Source organism: Ctenopharyngodon idella, chromosome 8, assembly GCF_019924925.1.
Source record: "Ctenopharyngodon idella isolate HZGC_01 chromosome 8, HZGC01, whole genome shotgun sequence".
In the NCBI taxonomy this organism is placed as follows: domain Eukaryota; kingdom Metazoa; phylum Chordata; class Actinopteri; order Cypriniformes; family Xenocyprididae; genus Ctenopharyngodon; species Ctenopharyngodon idella.
The window spans coordinates 5046102-5069718 of NC_067227.1; the positions used below are offsets into that span (position 1 = coordinate 5046102).

Below are 23617 nucleotides of genomic sequence, written 5' to 3' on the forward strand. Positions count from 1 at the left end.
CCTTGGGAGAAACCAGGCTTAGTCGGGGGGCCAGTTCTCCTCTGGCCAACAGTGCTTTTTTACGATTCGTCACCAGAACCTCAAAGGCTAAGAGAATAAAGATTTCATGTGTCCATTCTGACTCCCTACTTACAGTATGTTCACTCTACCTCTGTTTTTATATGGGAAAAAAGATATGTGATATTTTCAGATTCTATGCTTTCGGTGGTCCAGAAGAGTTCTAATTGATATGTAGGTGTCTAGTGCAAGAAAAAGTTTACAGAACTGTGTTGATTAATAGAAATCTGTTGATTAATAGAAAGGGATGTGACCCCATTGAACAGTTTCATTTATTGCTAAATTACAGTATCTACATACGAGTATCAGTGTTCAGAATGATGGTGCTTGGTGATTTTACTGAATTTTTGATCAAAAAATGCAGCTTTGGCAAACATAAGAGGCTTCTTTCAAAAACCTAAACAGTCCATTTTTAAAGCTAATGTAGGCGCATGCAAATAAAAAGTTTACAAACTCCTTGCAGAATCTGCAAAATGTTAGTTATTTTAACAAAATAAGAGGGATCATTATTTTTTTAGTACTGTCCTGAATAAGATATTTTACATGAAAGATGTTTACATATAATCCACAAGACAGAAAAAATAGCTGAATTTATAAAAATGACCCCGACTGCATGGCACACCTGCTACATTCCACATGGGAAAATGCTGATGGACCTGGTAGGAAACCTGCTACTTAGTATATGTTCTAGGCAATGGTCAGCTAAGAGTAGACCTCTGGTCAGAAAAGTGGAGGCAATTCAGTGCAGCCCATGATTGACTACCAAGATGGAGTTGAAGTTGTTCCTCCCAGTTCGCCCCAGACTTCGCCTCCATAGCTACACCGCTGACTGAGATGTTGACCAAAGCTGTGAGAAACCAGCTACCATTGACAGAGGAGTGTGAGAGTGCTTTCAAGACTCTCAAGGAATGGATTTGCTCTCACACAGTCCCGCAAAGCCTAAACTTCTCCCAGCGATTGTTGGTGCAGGTAGATGCTTCTGCCACATGGACCGGAGCTGTCCTGGCACAGGGACTGACGGGAAGGAAAGAAAAAGAGTGCCTATCAAGTGGTCCTGAGAGAGCCTCTGTTACTACTTACTGTGAAGGGAGTCAGATCTAGGAACTGACCATTGGCCCCTGTGCTGGATCAATACAATGAAGGATCATGATGCCCAAGTGACCTATCCTCCTATTGCACCTGGTCATTCAAGCCACTGCACATATTCCCCTCTGCTACAGTATAACACACACGTCGCACCTACACACATACATTCAGATTGATTGTTTGTTTGTTTTGTCTCACCCATTTAATGTTGTATGTTGTTTGGTTTCGCGATCAGAGTAGATCTTCATAATCTCTCCACAAACACTTATTTTGATTGTTGACTAAGATATATAAGTATGTTTGATTTTAACTTTAACTGTAGTGTGCTATTCCATATTGCCTTTAAAGTTAATATATTTTAAATGTAGGCCTATTAAACTGCAACATCATTACAAATGCGTAATTTCAAATATATTTAAATATATGGCACAGGTTTCAATAGAAATGACGCTAAGGTAATTTAGTTTACTATAAATGTCAGTGCATTCGACATTAAAGTAGGTCAAAAAAGTGACACTTAAGTGGGTCAAAAAGCACTCTAATAATTCATCTAATTGCATTTAATAATTTAAACTATAATAAATTTTCATTTAATTGTAAAAACAATGTTTTTTAGAAGAAGAAAAAAAAAAAAAGCTACGGCTGTGTCATTGGGGCAGTACTCTACAAAAGTGAAAAGTTTCTATGTGTATGTTTAATGTACTAATATTACCTTTAAAGTACTAATATGTACCATTTAGGGGTAAGTTAGGTCTACCTTTTCACTTTTGTACCTTAGGGTACTGCCCCAGTGACATAATTAACCTTTTTAGCAGATGGTGGGAACTGTAGTTTTCGGGGAACGGGGACTACATACTGAACAGCGGTCTTAACATAGCAGGCAATAGTAATTGAATTACTTTCAAAAAGCTGAACCTTGGTCAGGGGGACTAAAAGGCTTATAACAAAAATAGACAAAAATAGAGGAAAAACAGAAGAAAATTGTGTCATTACCTTTCCCTCTGCTTCAGATGTATATGTATACAATCCATTCACATCATGATTAAAAAACAAAAAAAAATATGTAGGCCCAATTTCACAGACAGGGCTTAGCCTAAACTAGGATTAGAACTCAGTTCAATTAGGATATTTAAATAGCTTTTATAAACGTACACTAGGGAGAAAAAAAAAAACATTACTGGTGTTCATCTTGAGTCAAAACAATGGAACTGACATATTTTGTACATTTTGTATGTCAGTACAAGTTGCTTTAGTTAAAACAGCTCAAACATGCATTTTAGTCTAGGACTAGTCTGTGAAACCAGGGGGTACTGTATTATGGCGTCAGTGTCACAAGCAACACAAAAAGTTTACAATTGTCTACCACTAGATGGCGCTTTACTTACACTTTCTCTTACACCTTCTCGTTTGGTTTGTTCGGTTTTCATAGAGACAGAGCGCAACGCGTCATAATCTGAAAACCACGCCCACCGGGGAGGAAAACAATCCAACCGTCTCCATTGACTTTGTATTGCGTGAGGCTGCCTCCTTGTCATTTCTGACTTATAACAAAAAAAAAAAAAAAAAACAGAACAATATCTAAAAGCTGCAAGGTGTACAGAAAACAAGCTAAAAACCCAGAACCAAAAACCCAGAAGTTTTTATAAGCTGTCGACCCAAAAAACGTTTAAAGCGTTTAAAGACTAAAAAGTGGATATAGGCGATTGAGACAGAGCGCGACATGTCATATTACTATGAGAACTACACCCACTGGAGGGGAACGTAATCAGCGACAGGAAATATAATAGCCTATATAAACCTGACATTTGGATATTTGACTTAAAACAACAGTGACAAAATGTTTACTGCACAGGTAGGCTTACTGAGGCATACTGAGTGTCAGGATCCCAAAATGTACCCATTCTTCCTGCTGATGCTTCACGTCTTATTGCCTGTATCCACTTTTGTCTCCTTAAAGGCTGGCTTTTACGGTTCGATAGCTTATAAAACTTAGCTCAGGGGTTTTTTTTTAGCTTGTTTGCTGTACACCTTGTCACATATTAGTGTTTTTTGTTATAAGTTAGAAATTACAAGGAGGCAGCCTCACGCAATACAAAGTCAATGGAGACGGTTGGATTGTTCATATAAACCATAACAAGAGATTTACTTTTAATGTGATTTACTGATAGACAGCGTGTGAAGAAGAGTGGTTGCGCCTACATTAAACATAAAATGCTATAAGCCATTTATTTATTAATTTTCAGTGCACTTCAGTTGTGCATATGGAGTCTTAAAGGATTTTCTCTTTATTTCGAATAATGTATTACGTTGTTTTCATTTTTTTTTTTTTTTTACATTTTTCTCTGTCGTGCATTTACCTTATAGTCTATTCAATTGAAAAGAAGAATAAATATTTTCCAAATTGTTTATGTATAATATATTGCACGTTTAACCTGAAAACCTGAAGAGTGAACTTATCTCGAAGCCTTATTGCGTTCTGTTTTATAAAATATATTTTTTAAGGATTTTTTTTTTTTTTTTTTTTTTTTTACATAACTCGTTATAGTCGCTTTAATAACATTAAAAAGCGATGCTTAACAGATGCTTAACAGGCTAGTTAAATTACAAATGACTATTAAACTTATATATTTGTCTCTAGGCCTTAGCTAATGTCACCGTTTTATTATTAACACAATAGGATAATGTATTTGTTTTGTTTTGTTTTTTGTTCTTGTTTTTTTTGTTTGTTTGTTTTTTGTTGTTGTTTTTTTTTTTTGTAGTTCAGAAAAGAGCACGACACGTAGTAATCGGTAACATTTCCGTTGCAAAACATGCTTAGGCCTAAAGTAATTTTTCTTCCCTTCTTTTTTCCTAGGAATAATGTTTATGAATGGTTTGCAGTTGTTTAAACGAATAGTGATGAATAAAAACAAAAGTGCGTTCGAAAGAAGAATAAAATCACACATACATAAACAAAATACATGCAATTACTCAAATGTTCCGTCTCCGTCTGTATCTTCACCATTTCTCTTTAACCCTGTCATTAAAACTACGTCACATATTGCACATCAAAGAAGAGCAGAGACACGGACACGATGAGATTATTCTCAGGAAAAGAAGACAGTCAAATATGATATTATAGCGTTTGATTTGGAATTTTCACGCCAGAAACTTAAGTTCCAGTGGTTTAAAATACAAGTGTAATCTCATGTCATCTCTGGAGTACATGAAAAAGGATTGTTTTGCGTCTGGGACTCTGTCATCGGCCTCTCTGAAAGGCACTTTAACTAAAATCAACAGCCGGAGACATAAAGCTCGAAAGAAGATCTCACCCCAAAAGAAACAGGAGCCAGAAGCAGAATGTGACTTATGCAGGTAACACAATTTCAGTTTTTATTTACAAAGATATACACCGTTTGTTTTAAGTAGTAATTTAGCTAAACAATTAATAGCATATGTAGCCTATTTAATGTTAATATGTTGTCAACTTAACTACGATAGTTAATATCTATTAATATGGTTTGGTAGCACGTTGTTTTGTTTTTATTAAGTAAAACGAACACCAAAGCAACCAAATAAATGATTTATCGAATGACCTTATAACACATTAACAAATAGGATGCAGAATATATGTATTTCAAGTTGTGGACGCTTAAGTTACATTAAAAATGTATTAATTTATTTCAGAAATGATGAAATAAAATGCGGCTAGAGCTTTTCTCAGATTTAACATTACTTTCTGAGCCTTTATTTGTGATATATGTTTAATCAGTTGATGTTTTGATGATGTTAAGTGTATGTATGAAGTCAGTTCACACAGGTGTCATAGCAGAGGTATAAGCCTAGTCAATATAACAATGGACACAGAATTGGAATTGAATAGTTTCATAATTGAGGAACCAACACTGGTTTGAGCTGAATAATGACACTATTGTCTTTTTAGAGCTGCTTTACAGCAGAATTTGTTTCATATTTTAAGTTTGCATCATTGATTTTTTATTTTCCTGTTTATTACTGTGAAGCTACTTTGAAACAATATGTATTGTATAAAGTGCAGTGCAGTATAAATAAACAACCTGGTCTCATAGGAAAGACGTAACTGTGGGAACGTTTTCGCGAGTCGCCAAAGTACGTACCAATGCCTAGGCTACATATCACTGCAGTTTCCATCAGAAATGAACGCTAGAGGCAGTAAAACGGCAAGCGCATACGCAGTTACGGGTCAGGTTATGGATTAATAAAGACTCGTTTTCACGTCTCCTTGCACAATATTATGTTATGACTTCAAACGCCTTTTTTTTTTTTACCAAAGTGCACGATTTGTAAACGAATATATTTTGGACTTTGCATCGCTTAACCAGCTCCATATATTTCGCTTTTCTGACATAAAAAGCTTGCTCGGTAGCTCAGCTGATACGGAATTGTACTCAAGACGAGGAAGCCTTGGGTACGAATCCCGTGAAAGGCGAGTCACAGTAAAAGAGCTCAAATAAAGATCTAAACAAGCTAAAACGGCACGATTACGGGTGCTTTTTATGTCACATTTTATGTTAACTTTTGTTAACACTATCGGGTAGGTTTAGGTGTAGTGTTGGTGGTACGTTATTTTAAAGCGCAATGGAGTGCAAATTTCAAATCAGAACTGCGGTGATTCGTATAAAAACCAACGTCATAAAAACGTACCAGATTCACGTTTATCTGTTCCGGCAAAGAAAAAAAAAGAAAAAAAGTCCACTCAATGGACATTTCACATCGAAACTGCAGTGATATGTACGTATTGGTACGTATGTTGCGACTCGCAAAAACGTTGCCACAGGTACGTTGACTTGATATGTTGCACTACGGTTTCACAACCACAAAGTCTTTAATACTCACCATAAGACTGTATTTTATGCTCTTTTCACAGGTTGTCTTTACTCAGTTGTGGCAGTCGCAGCCGTACCGTTCGCAGAATACTGATTGCTTGTGTAATATCTTTCCTGGCTCTGCTTTCTGCTGTGACCATGGACTTCAACTCATCTTTGGCTCAATGGCAAGCCACTGAAGCTTCACTTAAAAAGCTAACGTCCTGTAGAACAAACGTCACACTCAGACTCATTATGGAGCTCCAAACGTTAAGAAACCTCAGTTCATCAAGAGAGAAAACAGTTCATAATATCAAGAATGAAAAGTTCCTGAGCTCTTGGTCCTTGATAATGCTCACAGTTAACCACTGTTGTACTAGTACTGATATGGACAGTTTGGGTCAGCCATGTGGTGTTGAGTTACCTGCGTTTTGTGAGCATCTTCAATCCAACCTCTCAGAGTTTCTCAATGCTACAGGGAGAGGTGAGTTAATGGATTCTAATGGTACCACAGTTTTTACTCTTGCAATTGAGAATATATTAAACACATGGGGCATCAAAGATGTTGACATTAGTCTCCTCAAGCACAATCCGGCCTGGACAGATGTCCTTGCTCTGAAACTGCTCTTAACAGTCCATGAATTGAACTATCGCTTGATAACAGGTGAAAAGAAGGAAGATATTCAGGATGAAATATGGCATGCAACAACACTTATGTCAGTCATAAAAGACATGTCTGAAAACCTCCATCACTGCTGGATGGAAAACCCTAATATTGAGCTAAACCTGACTAATATAAGATATTTAATCTACTCTACTGCCACAACTTCTGAAGGATCCACAGAGTTAACATTAGCCTTGGAGAACACTCTGAGATGTTTTCATTCTAGAGCTGGGTGGGCTCTGAAACTGAAATCCAGAGACATCTCGTCCAACATCAGTCTGAAGATCTGCCTCCTTGCCATCGCCTGTCTCATTTACCCCATAGTGCTGCTCTCCTTCAAGCAAATGACAGAATGGATCCAAGACTACGCTCAGAGCCTCAGGGAGAAGACAGAAGCCCTGAAGAGAGAAAGACATCTCGCAGAAGATCTCCTTCATCAGATGTTGCCCAAAACTGTGGCCAAGCAGCTACGCCAAAACAAACACGTAGAGGCTGAGAGTTATGAGAAGGTAAATTGTTATAAGATATACTGTATATTCCCATATGATCTGCTAAAACAGAAGAAATCTTCCATTTGTCCAACATTCCCTTTAACAAATCAAACTCATGTCTAAAAAAGACAAGCATATTCATGATGTTGGCAAGATGGCAGTGTCAGGAAAGCGCACATGGTCCCATTCTGTTTGTTCTTTTTGTTGTAGTAATTGCCTGTAATTATGGTATTCCATATTCATCAGGAGATAAAACAGCTCATGAGGGAGTGGGGTAAATGACACACGTCTGTATGGGCAAATTTGTGTACCAGAAGCGTGTCCCCTTAGATTTAGAGCACTTAAAGCAAATAGATTTTTCGAAGAACTGGACATATAGTCACATATAGCAGGATAAGTATAAATTTCAAAATAGGAACACAGTATGTGTCAAGTATGTGTAAGGTAAATAAACATTACTCATATGAGCATGTTGCATTTATTAGTGGCTTATTACATTTAATATTGTAATTGCTACTATTATTATTTCTCATAATTAAGGTTAGTGATCTGAACAAACCCATAATGGGCAAACACCACTTTTTCAGAAAATGTAATCTAGTTAATCATGCTTTTCTCGATTAGCTATGACATGTAGACATTCATATTCTTGGTTGATTTTTTTTTTTTTTTTCTTTCTAGGAAGCAACTGATATATTTATTGTCTTGCAGGTGACTATTTTCTTCTCTGACATTGTGGGTTTTACTGCTATATCAGCCTCCTGCACTCCACTACAAGTTGTTGAGATGCTAAATAACCTCTACATGTGCTTCGACACACGCATTGACTCCTATGATGTCTACAAGGTATCAATATATTCTTAAATTCATAATCATATATAATTTCTATGAATTACCATACAAAAAAATATTCATGAAAATATTCATAAGTACATGTCCATTTTTACCCCCAAAATCAGAAGAATTATATTTAAAAAATAAAATATTCCTATTTTTAGGAACTTTTTTGTTTGCACTGTGACTCTAAATTTCTATTACCATAATGCTAAATAAATAAATAAATAAATAAATAAGTAAATTGAGGCAATGATGTATTACTGAAATTGTAAAGGACACAAAACATTAAGCATGACAATTGTTTTCAACATTTATAATAAAAAGAAATGTTTCTGAAGGCCAGTGTGACACTGAAGACAGGAGAAATGACTGCTGAAAATTCAGCTTTGCCATCACAGGAATAAATTACATCTTAAAAACATATTAAAATAGAAAACAGTTATTTAAAAACTGTAAAAAATATCTCACCATATTACTGTATTTTTGATCAAATAAATGCAGCCTTGGTAAACATAAGAGACTCAGAAAGATTAAAAAATTGTATTGACTCAAACATTTGAATGGTGGTATAGTATGTAGTATACTAATATATATATATATATACACACACACACACACACACACACACACAGTATATACTGTACAGTGTGCAGAAGTCACCAACTTTCTGCAGAGTCTATAGCTACAGACCTCCAAACTTTGTGTGGCCTTCAGATTAGCTCAAGAACAGTGCGTAGAGAGCTTCATGGAATGGGTTTCCATTGCTGAGTCTGGGTTTGGCGGTTGCCAGGAGAACGGTACTTGCCTAACTGCATTGTGCCAAGTGTAAAGTTTGGTGGAGGGGGGATATTAATGCTTCAGCATAAAGCTTCAGCATACCAAGACATTTTGGACAATTTCATGCTCCCAACTTTGTGGGAACAGTTTGGGGATGGCCCCTTCCTGTCCAACATGACTACGCACCAGTGCACAACCAAGGTCCATAAAGATATGGATGAGTGAGTTTGGTGTGGAGGAACTTAACTGGCCTGCACAGAGTCCTGACCTCAACCCGATAGAACACCTTTGGGATGAATTAGAGCGGAGACTGTGAGCCAGGGCTTCTTGTCCAACATCAGTGCCTGACCTCACAAATGCGCTTCTAGAAGAATGGTCAAAAATTCCCATAAACACACTCCCAAACCTTATGGAAAGCCTTCCCAGAAGAGCTGAAGCTGTTATGCTCCATATTAAACCCTATACGGATTAAGAATGGGATGTCATTAAATTGAATGTAAAGGCAGACATCCCAAAACTTTTGGCTATATATACAGGTGCTGGTCATATAATTAGAATATCATCAAAAAGTTCATTTTTTTATTATAAATTATTTTTAAAAATGAAACTTTCATATATTCTAGATTCCCTACATGTAAAGTAAAACATTTCAAAAGTTTTTTTTTAAAATTTTGATGATTAGAGCGTACAGCTCATGAAAGTCCAAAATCCAGTATTTCAAAATATTAGAATATTTCCTAAAATCAATCAAAAAATGGATTTGCAAAACAGAAAAGTTAAAGTTCTTTAAAGTATGTTCTTTTGTGCACTCAATACTTGATCGGCAGGACATATTACAGCAAATGACTTGCTCCTAGCACAAATTACTGCATCAGTGAAGTGTGGCATGGAAGTGATCAGCCTGTGGCACTGCTGAGGCACTATTGAGCCTTCAGATCATCTGTATATTGTTGGATCGACTGTTTCTCATCTTTCTCTTGAAAATATCCCATAGATTCAGGTCAGGCATATTGGCTGGCCAATAAAGCACAGTAATATCATGCTCAGCAAACCACTTGGAAGTGGTTTTTGCAGGTGCTAAAGTCCTGCTGGAAAAGGAAATCAGCATCTCCATAAAGCTTGTCAGCAGATGGAAGCATAAAGTGCTTCAAAATCTCCTGGAAGATGGCTGCATTGACTTTGCACTTGATAAAACACAATGGACCAACACCAGCAGACGTCACGGCCCCCCAAATCATTACTGACTTCAGAAACTTCACACTAGACTTCAAGCAGCTTGGATTCTGTGCCTCTCTAGTCTTCCTTCAGACTCTGGGACCATGATTTCAACATGAAATGCAAAATTTACTTTTATCTGAAAAGAGGACTTTCGACCACTGTTCACTGTCCAGTTCTTTTTCTCCTTAGCCCAGGTAAGATGCTTCTGACGTTGTCTCTGGTTCAGAAGTGGCTTGGTAGTCCTTTTCCTGAAGATGTCTGAGTGTGGTGACTCTTGATGTGCTGACTCCGGCTTCATTCTACTCATTGTGAAGCTCTCCCAAGTGTTTGAATCGGCTTTACTTGACAGTATTGTCAAGCTTGCGGTCATCCCTATTGCTTGTGCACCTTTGCCTACCCAATTTCTTCCTTCCAGTCAACTTTGCATTTAATATGCTTTGATATTTCACTCTGTAAACAGCCACCCCATTCAGTAATGACCTTCTGTGACTTACTCTCTTTGTGGAGGGTGTCAATGATTGTCTCCTGGACCATTGCCAAGTCAGCAGTCTTCCCCATTAGTGTGGTTTCAAAGAACAAAAGATACCCGGAATTTATACTGTAGGGATGGTCATTTAATGAAACTCAAATGTAAATATTCTAATATTTTGAGATACTGGATTTTGGACTTTCATTAGCTGTACGCTCTAATCAACAAATTTACAAAAAAGAACTTTTGAAATGTTTTACTTTACATGTAGGGAATCTAGAATATATGAAAGTTTCATTTTTTAAAATAATTTACAATAAAAAAATGAACTTTTTCACGATATTCTAATTATATGACCAGCACCTGTATATATATATATATATATATATATATATATATATATATATATATATATATATATATATATATATATACACACACACACACACACACACACACACATGCAAAATATATATGTAATTATATTTTTATCTCAAGCTTAAAGAAGTATTCTTAATGCTCTTAGATTTAATCAAATATGTCTAATGTCCATCACAACCATTAGTTAACAAGCTTTGGTGTTTGAATGAAACAGGTGGAGACTATAGGAGATGCATACATGGTGGTCAGTGGACTGCCAGAGAGAAACGGAGACAAACATGCAGATGAGATCGCTAAAATGTCTCTGGATCTGGTGGCTGCGGTCAGACAGGTGACGATACCCCACATGCCAAACAAACGCCTTCAACTCCGAGCTGGCATACACACAGGTGTGTGTATCCTCTCTTTTCACAAAAACTGGTGATTACAGATTTATTAATAAATATAGCTGCAAGCAGCAATAAAGGGGTCAAGAGCAGATGAGGCATAATGAGGAGTTATCAGACTTCAACAATGAGTAATTAAAGACATTTTTATATTAAAAAGAAATTCAATATGTTGAACAGACATTTTGACCAACTATGGCATAATGAATAGACAAAATGAATCAAAAGCTATTAGCATTTTTGGAAATTTCATTATAATTTTTAGCAAATTCTGTTTTGGTGCTGTCTCAATTTTTTGAGTCCCATCAGCGCACGGTGCAGATAACACATACTGAGTTTCGTGATGATACACTAATATGTTTGTCAAATACAGCACTTTATGACAAAATTCAAAATGGCCTACACCCAAAATTGGGTATCATTCATTCACTCGGTATGCTGCACTGAATCAAAAGAGACCAGTTTATGATTTTTGGGTAAACTGTTCAAAAGTTATAAGCAAAAAAGCCATTTTTCCTATCTCCTGTCCAGTAGGTGGTAACGTAACTCAGGTCATGCTTTTGATGACATGTACCAAGAGTCGTCTCAGTATGCTAAAGCATTGTGGAAATATAGACTCGCATTCGTTTTTGCATGCTGTTCGTCAAATTAATTTGCTCGTTATTCGAGAACAGTGTGGTTTATCAAAAAGCTTTTGAAATATTTTTGCCAGCATGGTCTGAAGATGATGTGAGCCAGTTTTGGTGTCTAGGATGAGTTCGAAAAAGTATGTTTTTTTGAAAATTCAAAATGGTGGAAATATTCTTATTATGGAAACTCTTTTGTTTCTAGCCTTATGATAAACATGAGTGCAATTTTGGTCAGTTGGTAGCACTAGAGGGATTGAGTTAGAGACTCCAAAATTGCTGTGGTGTTTAGACAAAAATGTTCAGACTGTCCTCTATCTGTGTGCCAAATTTCATAATTTTCCCGCAAAAGGTTCCATGGGCTGCCATAGACTCAAGAGCGGAAGTATTGTTACTGTTAGGCCTGTCAACAAATCGACCATATTTACTATTGTAATAAACATTCCTGATCTTTTTTGTCAAAGATTCATCAGCTACAGTTTCAGTGCAGCCTTCCTAAACTCTTTCTAAAATCAATATTTGATCAATGCCGGTTAGCATTAATGTAATAAACATTATGACAATAATAGTATAACAATAGATTTGATGTTATAGTAATTCACAGTGTTGTCTTTCATGTATTTCATACCTCTTAAGGCCCTTGTGTAGCTGGCATTGTTGGTTACAAGATGCCCCGGTACTGCTTATTTGGAGACACAGTCAACACGGCCTCTCGAATGGAATCTACAAGTCTACGTATGTTCATCTCTCTAGTTAACATGTGCAGCCTTTTTATCTTTTGCTAACCTTTTTTTTTTATTTTAGCACCACTGGTTCTTCTGTATTCAGAGAATTCATGAATATTTTCACTCACTACATCACCATAGAGACCTTATCGTATTCCTCCATTGAGCTCATAACAGCCTCCATTTCAACCATGACATTAGCATGTGGCTTAGCTAACAACATAGTGTCTCTGAGTTTCACCTCAGCACCAATTGAGCTTCGGTACTTTGGTCGCTTTGCATAACGGGATCATTAAAGGATTAGTTCACTTCAGAATTAAAATTTCCTGATAATTTACTCACCCCCATGTCATCCAAGATGTTTGCCTTTCTTTCTTCAGTCAAAAAGAAATTAAGGTTTTTGAGGAAAACATTCCAGGATTTTTCTCCATATAGTGGACTTTATTAGGGTTCAACGGGTTAAAGGTCCAAATTGCAGTTGCTGTGCAGCTTCAAAGGGTATTACATGATCCCAGCCAAGGGATCTTATCTAGCGAAATAATCTGCCATTTTCTAAAATAAAAAATAAAATTAATATACTCTTTAACCACAAATGCTTGTCTTGCACTAATTTTTTACCTTAATTTACTTAAGACTTAAGAAAGAAAGATATAAACATGTTGGATGACATGGGGGTGAGAACATTTTCAGGACATTTTAATTCTGAAGTGAACTAATCATTTAATGTTTCTTCTATCTGGTCTTCAGCACAGAAGATTCATGCAAGCTCTGCTACATACCTGGCACTCATGAAGGACAATGCGTATGAACTGCAGTTACGGGGCGAGATTGAAGTAAAGGTGAGAATCTATTTTGTAGAAGTACTATACTTAAAATCAGTTTTGGTTAAGCTGTTGAAACCACAATGATATGTTAGTCTTTGTAATATTTATTATTGCAAAATGCAATGATGTTAACATTAACATTAACAATATGACATAAATGTGTTTGATGTGATTTTCAGGGAAAAGGAAAAATGAACACATATTGGTTGATTGGTCACAAAAACTACAGTGTTCAGAATGACAGTTTGGTGTGCCACTGGAACCCCAATATCTCAAGAAAGAAAAAGGCCCCTGTGGGGAGCAACGTGTCCATAGAGAATGTAAGTGTTCTACTTGTACTACTACTTGTTCATGGAACATGCACCACTGTTCAAAAGTTTGGGGTCAGTGAGACTTTTTTCAAAGAAATTAATACTTTTATTCAGCAAGGATGTATTAAACTGATCAAAACTGACAGTAAAGACTTACTATAAGAATTATTTTGAAAAAAAAAAAAACATCATTGGTTTCCACAAAAGCAGCACCACAATGTTCAATTGTGATGATAATAAGCACTAAATTAGCATATTAGAATGATTTCTGAAGGATCATGTGACACTGAAGACTGGAGTAATGATGCTGAAATTTCAGCTTTGCAGGAATAAATTACATTTTAAAATATAATAAAATAGAAACGTTTTATTTTAAATTGTAATAATATTTCACAATATTACTGTTTTTATTGTATTTTTTGATCAAATAAATAAAGCCTTGGTGAGCACAAGAGATTTCTTTAAAAAAAAAAAAAAAAAAAAAAACAGACTTACAGACTATGAAGGCACAAAGTGCGAATGGGACAGCATGGAGCGAGGGCTGGGTCTGCCTCCTCCAAGGGCAGTGCTTGCAGGTTCACCACCTGATCTCTGAAAGATGTGGTGGGAACCTTGGGCACATATCAGGGTCGGGTCTCAGGACAACATGAGAGTAGACCAGCCCGAATTCCAGGTATGATTCGTCGACCGCAAATGTCTGCAGGTCCCCCACCCTCTTGACTGAAGCCAGTGCAGTGAAACTGACTGCAGAGATTCGAAGGGTTCTCCTTGTAAGGCTGTAAGAGCCAAAGAGAGATCCTAAGAGGGCACGAGATGAGGGCGAGGAGGATTTAATCCTCTCGCACCCCTAAGGAACCTGATAATCAGGTCGTGCTTCCCTGGTGACTTAGAGTCTACTGCATGTTGATGTGCAGTGATAGCTCAACATACAGTTTCAGGGTGAAGGGAGACAGCCTTCGCTCCAACCCTTCCTGCAGGAAATAAAGCACGACTGATCGGGCATCCTCGGGGGTCTTCTCAGAGAGAAGAATACCACTCGATAAACAGGTTCCACTTCAAAGCATAGGCGCGCCTTGTAGAGGGCACTCTTGCTGAAGTGATGGTGTCAGGTGGAAGTAGATCACCTAAGACCTACGGCGTCCCGTAGAGACCACACGTGGGAGGTTCCAGAGGTCTGAACGCGGGTGCCAAAGGGTGCCCCGTCTCTGAGAAAGCAGATCTTTCCTCAGAGGAAACTGCCAGGGAGAGCTGTCATGAGGAGCATTAGTTTTGGGAACCAGGTCCGGTTGGGCCAGTCGGGCACAACTAGCAAGACCTGCTCCTCGTCCTCCCTGACCTTGCACAGGCTCACTGGGGAAAACACATATTTACGTAAACCCTGAGGCCAGCTGTGTGACAGGGAATAGAACTACTGGCAGTGGGACGTGTCCGGAAAGGCAAACAGGCCTACCTGAGCATCCCCGAAGCATCTCCAGAACAGCTGAACTGTCTTGGGGTGGAGTTGCCACTCCCCCGGGGCTGCAGGCTGTCATGAGAGCTCGTTGGCTGCACAATTGACGTGCTGCACTTAGGACGTGAATGGCACAAAGCAACCTCAAATGCTTCTGACTCTATAGGAGGAGATGGCGTGCAACAGGAGCGTAGACCACCTTTATGGCTGATGTACGCAATGGTTGCGGTATTGTCCATCCAGACCAGTATGTACTTGTCATTTAACAGCTATTTGAAGTGGCACAGAGCAAGCCATACTGCTAGCAACTCGAGGCAATTGATATGCCAATGCAGTCGGGGTCCTGCCCAGAAGCCCGATGCTGCATGCCCGTTGCACATGGCGCCCCAGCCTGTGGCAGAGGCATCTGTTGAGACAACAACAAGTAGGGGTTGTAGAACCCTGACTTCATATCGGCTGGATGGACCAGCTCTTGCACGTCCTTCACCATGTCGGGGCACGTTCTTGACAGCCTCAGCCTGCTTTTGGACTGCAGAGAACCGCTGGGCACAGCCCTCGACAGCATCACTGAAAAGGCTACCTTGTGAGATATGAACATCGAGAAAGCACACTTTGTCGACATCCCGCACCTCTGCAAGGTTTAGCCAGGGGGTGCTTCTGGACCACCAAGGTGGATATCCCCTGGCCGAGGGCCTGCACCGTGACTTTCATCACGGTCAGTCACTGTGCGTAGTTCTTGTATCAACCCTGGCTCAGAACTACCCTCGTGCATTATGAGTCCTTTGGCCTGTTAGACTTGCAGGTGGCCATCGTATGCATGGCAGAGGCAGCCTGTCCAGCAGTACTGTAAGACTTAACAGCAGCTCCGGCTGCTCCAGCACTTTGCGGGCATGTACTGCAACTGCATAGTCCACCTGAGGAGTCGCCACAACCCCGGACTGCCCCGGGCAAACGCAGCTGCAACTCTGAATCCTATTCAGCACGAGCAAACACTGCTGAAGCAAGAAACTCAGGGTCATCGTCATCTCCAGAGCATAACAGCCCTCTCTCCAATGCAGCAATCAACATCTGATCCTCTGCTGGAGCCCGGAATGAAATGCTAAGTCCCCCATGAGAAGGACCAGCAATCCCATCCAGAAACATCACAGCTTGCGAAGTGCTACAGGAGTGGGGGGCCCACAGAGACATACTTGGTGGGGGAAGCCTTCACTGTAATCCTTAGGTCACCTTGACTATTCACCGAAATAGCCCTCCCCCAGAAGTAGGAACTAGATCTGAGTATAGGTGAGGGGACTCCACCTCATTTGAGGTACTCAAGTCTCGATAAGCGCGCTTCTAGAGCACCAAATGACATGCAGGGTTGCCGTGAGAACCCGTGCTGTCAGCTCGATGGCACACGACACGCTGAGAAGCACTAGCCCTTACAAGAAAGGAAAGATGCGACCAGTGTGCCGACATGGTCATGCTCTCATTCGAAAACATGAGCTACCCACAAATGCAGTCTCAGCATGCTTATGCCCAGGCATGTGAGACCTTGATCATGGCCGTCAGTAAGGATAGGAAGCGGCCGTATCCAGAAACATACGGGTGAAATGACGTCTTTAGAAAAACACACCCGTGCTGCTCTTTTAGGGAAATAATGCTCTTTTCAAGTGCTGAAGCACACAGGGGAAGGTTGCAGCACGTCAGACAGACTTTATCTGTAATCTGCAGCGTTCAAAGGCTCTCTTGTGAAGCTGCAGTTGAAGCAGGAAATGCAGGAAGCAACCACCACTGAAGAACTTCCACACACTCATAGTTACACGAAAATGACTTCTTTAGAGCACAAACACTCAGCTCCAAAGCAAAAAAGCTGAATGTGCGTTGCATCTGCTTCTGCATTTATATCCGCACTGCAGGGCGGAGTGTGAGATGCAAATATCGCACGCCAATGTGCATTGGCTTATTTACACACCCGAAGGTGATTGAGCTCTCAGGCGAGATCCCAATTTGTCAGTCACTGACGTGACGTCAAACTTGACTGACTGAAAGGGAACAGCTTTATAATTTCTTTGACTTTACTGGTGGAATGTTACTGTAGAGCCCCAGTAAAGTATACCAGATCATAGTATTCTGCTGTGACCTAGCACTCAGAAATGGCCTGAAAGGAAGTATTGTGACTTGATTTGCTTTAAAGGGATAGTTCACCCCAAAATTCTGTCATTAATTACACACCCTCATGTCATTCCACACCTGTAAGGCTTTCGTTCATCTTCGGAAGACAAATTCCGCAGAAGCTCAACAAAAAAGCAGAAGCTCAAACTAACCTGAATAACACACAAGAACAAACCTCTTCCGGAAGCTCAAACGTGCTGCGTAACCAATGAGGTTCATACTCGTGCGTTATTCAGTTTAGGCTGAGCTTCTGCTTATGTTCGCTGATCAATGTTTACATGCGAGTAAAAGCCTAAATTAAATCTGTTCATCATAACAAGCGATTCTCTTTAGAAAATTTGGACTAAACTGCTCGATTCATATGGATTCGTTATCCGATCTCTTTATGAAGTTTTTGAAGCATCAAAGTGGTAGTTACAAAGGCAGTCTATGGAAGGAAATCTGACTGCATTCTGTCATCAAAAAGATCTTCATTTGTTTTTCTGAAGATGAACAGAAGTCTTGCGGGTGTGGAACAACATGAGGGTGAGTAATTAATGACATAATTTTCATTTTGGGGTGAACTAACCCTTTAAGGTGCAGTAAGCGATTTCTGCAAAACACTGTTGATATTTGAAATCAACCCAAACAAACACAACCCTACCTTCATTGCTCCACCCCCAAAATGCACAAACACAGTATGCAAGAGTGGATGTCTCTATCATAGCTGAAGCGAAGCAAAATAATGCTTCGCGAAAAATGGAGCAAAGATGATGAACGAATGACAAGGGTCATGAATTTGTTCCAATTGATGAATCCGAACATAGTGTTTACATGAACGCTAAAAGTAATCTGGTTGATGTGCGCGTTTATATGTCACAAGCTTCTGGTTCGATTTAATCTTTTGACATGCCGCACACTGCACGAATATACAGTTTCCTGCTGTTGTTGCATACTAACCAATTCCCCTTTTCTTTGTTTTAAAAAGCAGACTTAATATTTATTTATTTCGGGTCCTAATTAGGCAACGACGAGCACATGAACTGTTGAGTCGTGCTGCTTGTATTTATCAAGCAGTAAAAGTGCCTTTTCCCGAGCCCAAAACCAGTCGTCTGTGGATAAGAGTATAAAACAAGGACTGGTTATTTTGCTCCTCTTCACAGACGATGAGTGAAAAGAGAATTTCTGAATGACAGGACACTCATCTATGACACTTTATTCAATCGGAAGAACAGCTCGTTGTCATTATGCTATTTCTACGTCATTGCACATGAGCAGTACTCTCCAGTTTCGGTTTTCAACCCAAACAAGTGTTTACATGTCCTCTCGATCGGATTACAAAAGGAATAAACCACCCTTTACAATCCGAATGAAACTGTAATCAGATCAGGCCAATTTATTCCGATTGACGTGGTTACATGTGACTTTTTCATTCCGGATGTACAACTAATCCGATTGCAATCGGATTATTAGGGTCCATGTAAACGCAGCTAGTGATATTCCTCTGAGCTTTTTTCTTTTGTAATGTCTCTCAGCCATCTCTCTTTCTACAGCCTTTCTTCAAATCTCCCTCTTGCTCATTCTCACTCCTCCCCCATCATAAGTGTATATGCTGAATGTGTTGTGGTGATTGGTCTGATCCACTTTCAACAGCGTTTCTTAGAAATCGCCTACAGCACCTTTAATTTCTGTACTGAAATAAGTGTACACAGTTTAGATGATGACTGAAATAAACAACACTATGAACTGATGCAATTCTTAGTTAATTCCTCCTGAAAGCTCTGTCCTAACTAGGTGTGACATGATGTAAATGTAGGTTTTTGTCCATACCCGCCACTACTGTGCAAAAACCGATAACATTTTGTTGATCACTTGGTTTTAATTTCTGTTGTGGACACTCACTAATCCAAAATTCCTCTTCACATAACTGTCACATAACATCAATATTATTTGTTCTGATAATGTTCCATAGCAGCTTCACATTCAGTCTGGACAAATAGCTTTTCACTAGATACTGTCATGTCATCCCTGGTTAGGACACAATGCAACTCTTCAACTTTCATCACACACTTACATATCACTGTACATTATTGGAGAAGCTGTGCAAGAAAATACATTGCTGTTAGACTGAGAATACATTACTACAACATCTGCACCACATTTTTGCAGTCCAGCATCACTGTCCAGAGTATAGGTGACAGTATCACACCAGTCTCTCAACCTGAAGTCCTGCCTAAACTGGAGGGGTCAGAGGTCACACTGTGCGTTTCTGCACAGGTGGAGAACTGCGGCACCAGCTTTGGCACATTAGGCTCGATGGTGGGGGCACTGGAGGGGGAGCAGGAGACAGAGGATCATCCACCTGAGCAACAAAACGATAAAAGTTCTCTGCTTCCTGGTGCAGTGTCTCACAGCTGATCTGCAATGTCCAGATTAACAAAATAATGCGCACAGGATGTTTTCAGTGTTTTTTATGAAAGTGAATGAGTGTGTAATGTGCTATGTGGTCCTTTAATATATATTTCATATATACTTTCATCTATAAACATAATATATATATATATATATATATTTACTTTCTCCTGAAGTGCATTTTTTTTGGAAGGGATTTACTTGTTATAATTTGCCATAACGTTTAATCCTTTCTTACTCCCAAAATAATGCTGCTTATTACTAAACCTCACATAAAAAAAAAATTAAATAAATAAATAATAATAATAATAATAATAATAATAATAATAAAAACAGGATTAAAATCAAGCTGTACAGATAATTTTTTTTGGCCAATACTTTAGTCCTTTATTTGTGAAGTGAGGATAGTTACCAAGTATGTTATAGGCCTACCTGTCTCAGTCCAGTGTTCTCTTAATGTTCCTGTTATATGTCATGTTTTACCACTTACATGTTTTCTTATGCCTAGTGTATTAGATTTTTTTCTTTCTCCTCTCTTTCTTTGTAAACTTTTTTATATCTAGCACATTTTATTGTTATCCTACTCCTAGTTTTTATTCCATACAATTTTTCTTTATCACATTTTTATACATAGGTTTTTGTTTGTTTGTTTGTTTGTTTTTGGATGACATGCATTTAAAATGAGTTACATTGTATTAAACTGTTAAATAGACCAAATAAACATTTGTGTATTTGACCAAATTCTACTATTTGTGGACTGGGGAGATATAGAGAAGTAAGGACCTGTCCATACTGTTGTACAATTATGTTGTTATAACAATTTTAATACATTGTCACAGACACTCATTGTTTCGTTATCATGGACTTTTAGTTTCTTTTCACTAGTTTACCTGTCTTCCTTTGTTCAGTTTTCCCACCACTCTTTAGTTGTCATGGTAATTAATTTAATCTGCACAGGTGTTTGTCATTTTACCCTCATTGGCACAGTATTTTAGTTGTTCTGTTTTCACCTTTTAGTTGTCTGGTATTGTTTGTGTTTACAAAACAAGCATGTGGCTTTCCATTTGGAGTTATTTAATAAACCTTGTTTTATTTTTACTATCATCGTCGTCTTCCTTGGAGTATACGTGACATATTCTAATAAACATTTTCTAAAAATTTAGATATTTTACAAATATTAATTTATGAATTGAGTAAATGCTGGATTCAAATATATTCAAATGAGTAAATACTGGATTCTAGTTCATTTCATTTCAGCAATTTAAATTAAAGTTTAAATTTCATTTGAATTAAATTAAATTATCGCAATAGACATCGGCCATTGAAAACCCAATATTGGTCTACCACTTGTTACGATTCAATTCAGTGGTGTTTCACAACAGAGAGAAATTTGCTAATTTGTGCCTCAGTCTATCACTTTATAGGGTCTGCACCTGGAATTCACTGTAGGTGAAATGCAATAAGCCTGCAGCCTCATGGCAGCCCAGTATCTCATGGCAGCAAGTCCTCAGCCAGATCCTCAAAGAACACTGAGCAAATCTCAATTAGCAGAAGTGGCAGATAATGAGAGTGAAATCCAGCGCACATGATGAATGATTAGGGATGGAGAAGCTCTTATTTAGAGGCTTTAAAATGACAAAGGCCTGCACCCGTAGCCATTGTGTTCCAGTTAAATGAAGGTTGGGGGTAATTACTTTGGCTGAGGCACAAGCTACTCAGGGTACAATAATACACACACACATGCACACACACACAAACACACAAGGGCCAAACCATTCTTCTATAGAAAGCAAAAGCAGTGCTAAGACAGCAAAGGAAAAAAAAATCATTCATATAATATTTAGTTAAACTACTACACAAGTTTAGCATGAGGTCAATTTGCTGTCCAAGGCATTACATTTTCTCTCAGCAGTCCAATGAATGGCTGTATGACTTTCAGGTTAATATCAAGAAACGAAAGAAAATATATTTTTTTAATCAGTTTTAGATTACAACCTTATAGGCTAGAAAGAATTTGGCAACATATTTTTAGATTTACATACTTTTTGACATTTTTTTTTTTTTTATCAGTCAAATGCCATGAGTTACATTTTCCTAGCATCAAAGACTCAGTTTCACGTTTAAGAGTCTGACCACAGGGAGGAGACATTATACCATATTTCACACACACAAACACAGTGCAAATAGTATTTAGAGTATAGTACATCATACAGATGGTATACAGTAAGGGATATATTTGTGTATAATGGCCCTAAAAGTTCAATTAAACCATCAAAATACGAGGAAAATATTTGATATCTTTAAAATATGACGGAATAACAAAACACTAAACTTCAGGTTTATCTGACAAAATTATTTGGCAAAAAAGACTAACTACAGCTTCAGTTTTTATTTTATGCAAATAAAAAAAAACAGAAAAATAAAAGGCTCACAGAAAAAAAAAAAGCACATACTGACTACAACATAATCCGTTATTAACATTTCTTTGGTTCTCTCTTGTTTTTGTGTGTCCATAATCACAACTTGGCCAAAACTTAGGTCCGCAAAATAGCATATTTTCTTAGCAATATGCTATTTACACAAAGTGCAAATAGCGACATATTCTATTTACACACTATATAAAAATAGAGGAACTTTGCAATAAGTGGAAATAGTTGTTAGATGCTATTTATAGGCTACTTATAAATGGTGCCAGATACTATTTGTACCTCAGTATTGTTGTACATAAACAGGTTGCAATAATAACATAGAGTGTAAATTACTTGGCTATTTATTAAAATTATTGAATGGATGCCGCCTTATTGGGACAATAAAGCCATCTCTACACCTACCCCTAACCCTACTCGATAAATAGCCTACTTTATTACTCGCCAGGCTCTTAATTTCCACTTTGCAAATATTTTCTTCATTTTTATTGAAAATAAATGCCTTTCCGATCTGATATGTGATGGGAAAAGGGAGAGGAGCAAATTTGGCAAAAGGGGGGTTCGAACTCGGGCCCAACGCGTCAAAATCTACTTCCCTGCGCCATACTCCCTACAGTCTACGCCACTGCTTACTGTGAGTAGTGCCTTTTTTGTGTCATTAGTGGGTGGAGTTAGTGTAAATAGCCTTTGCCTGCAAGACAGGCTACACTTAGTGCAAATAGACACTCTGTAATTTTAAATAATGTTTCTTAAGATGGTCTGAAAGTCTAACGACAAAGGATCAATCAAAAAATGTAAAAACTGCAAACATAAAATAATAAGGGTATAACAATATTTTGCAATGCAACAATATCATATCGTGGATAGTGACAATGTGTTGTGCATAGTTCAATGAAAAATGAAAAAATTCAAGTTTACAGAGTTTTAGTGTCAGTATTACATTACACTTCTATATATAATGTTGAATATAATGTATAATAATGTAATGGGGGAATATTTGTGGGTCCTGATAATGCCAAATGTCTTATGTAACCAGTAAAAAGTGGCCTACATTATTTTAAATATATCTAGTCAGTGACAGAGTGCAAACATATTTATCTAAAATAAATCTGTGTTTCAGTATTAGAATCATGAATATTTTTATTCTGGTGTCACCATTGTCTTGTGCATTGGGTTACCAGCACCAAGTCTAGGCCTATTCATTTCCACCCCCAATGTAATACCAAATTTAGCATTTTAAATCAACAGTACATTTTTTGTTATCCTTTTACCATATGTCTTGGAGTATTGCAATAATACTGTATCGTGAGTTCAGTATTGTGATATGAATATGCATTTGCCAGTTATGTGCATAATTCCTGTGCATAAAGAGTTAGTATAGTTAACTGAATCATGTCAGTCAACAGTTGACATGACAATTACAATGAAATATGATTCTGTAAGAATAAACGACAATGAGAAGTGGAAAACAAAGTACAACTGAATGACCTCAGATGCTCAAGGCTCAGCTCAGATTGTAGG

At 38.0% G+C, this 23617-nt stretch overlaps 1 protein-coding gene across 3 annotated transcripts; it reads left to right on the forward strand.

The window, feature by feature from the left end:
• Nucleotides 1-7: 7 nt before the first annotated feature.
• LOC127518046 (guanylate cyclase soluble subunit beta-2) lies at nucleotides 8-20771 on the forward strand. 3 transcript variants are annotated; one of them, XM_051904363.1, is made up of 8 exons: nucleotides 8-4497; nucleotides 6029-7139; nucleotides 7833-7967; nucleotides 11018-11192; nucleotides 12452-12550; nucleotides 13288-13379; nucleotides 13544-13684; nucleotides 19428-20771. In XM_051904363.1, exons 1-8 carry the CDS (start codon nucleotides 4331-4333, stop codon nucleotides 19674-19676), a joined length of 2169 nt encoding a protein of 722 aa, XP_051760323.1. In that variant the 5' UTR covers nucleotides 8-4330; the 3' UTR covers nucleotides 19677-20771. The 3 variants fall into 3 exon arrangements, with proteins under 3 accessions (XP_051760323.1, XP_051760324.1, XP_051760325.1); XM_051904364.1 differs by having other exon boundaries at nucleotides 19536-20771; XM_051904365.1 differs by lacking the exons at nucleotides 8-4497; nucleotides 6029-7139; nucleotides 7833-7967 and having other exon boundaries at nucleotides 11078-11223.
• Nucleotides 20772-23617: the final 2846 nt, after the last annotated feature.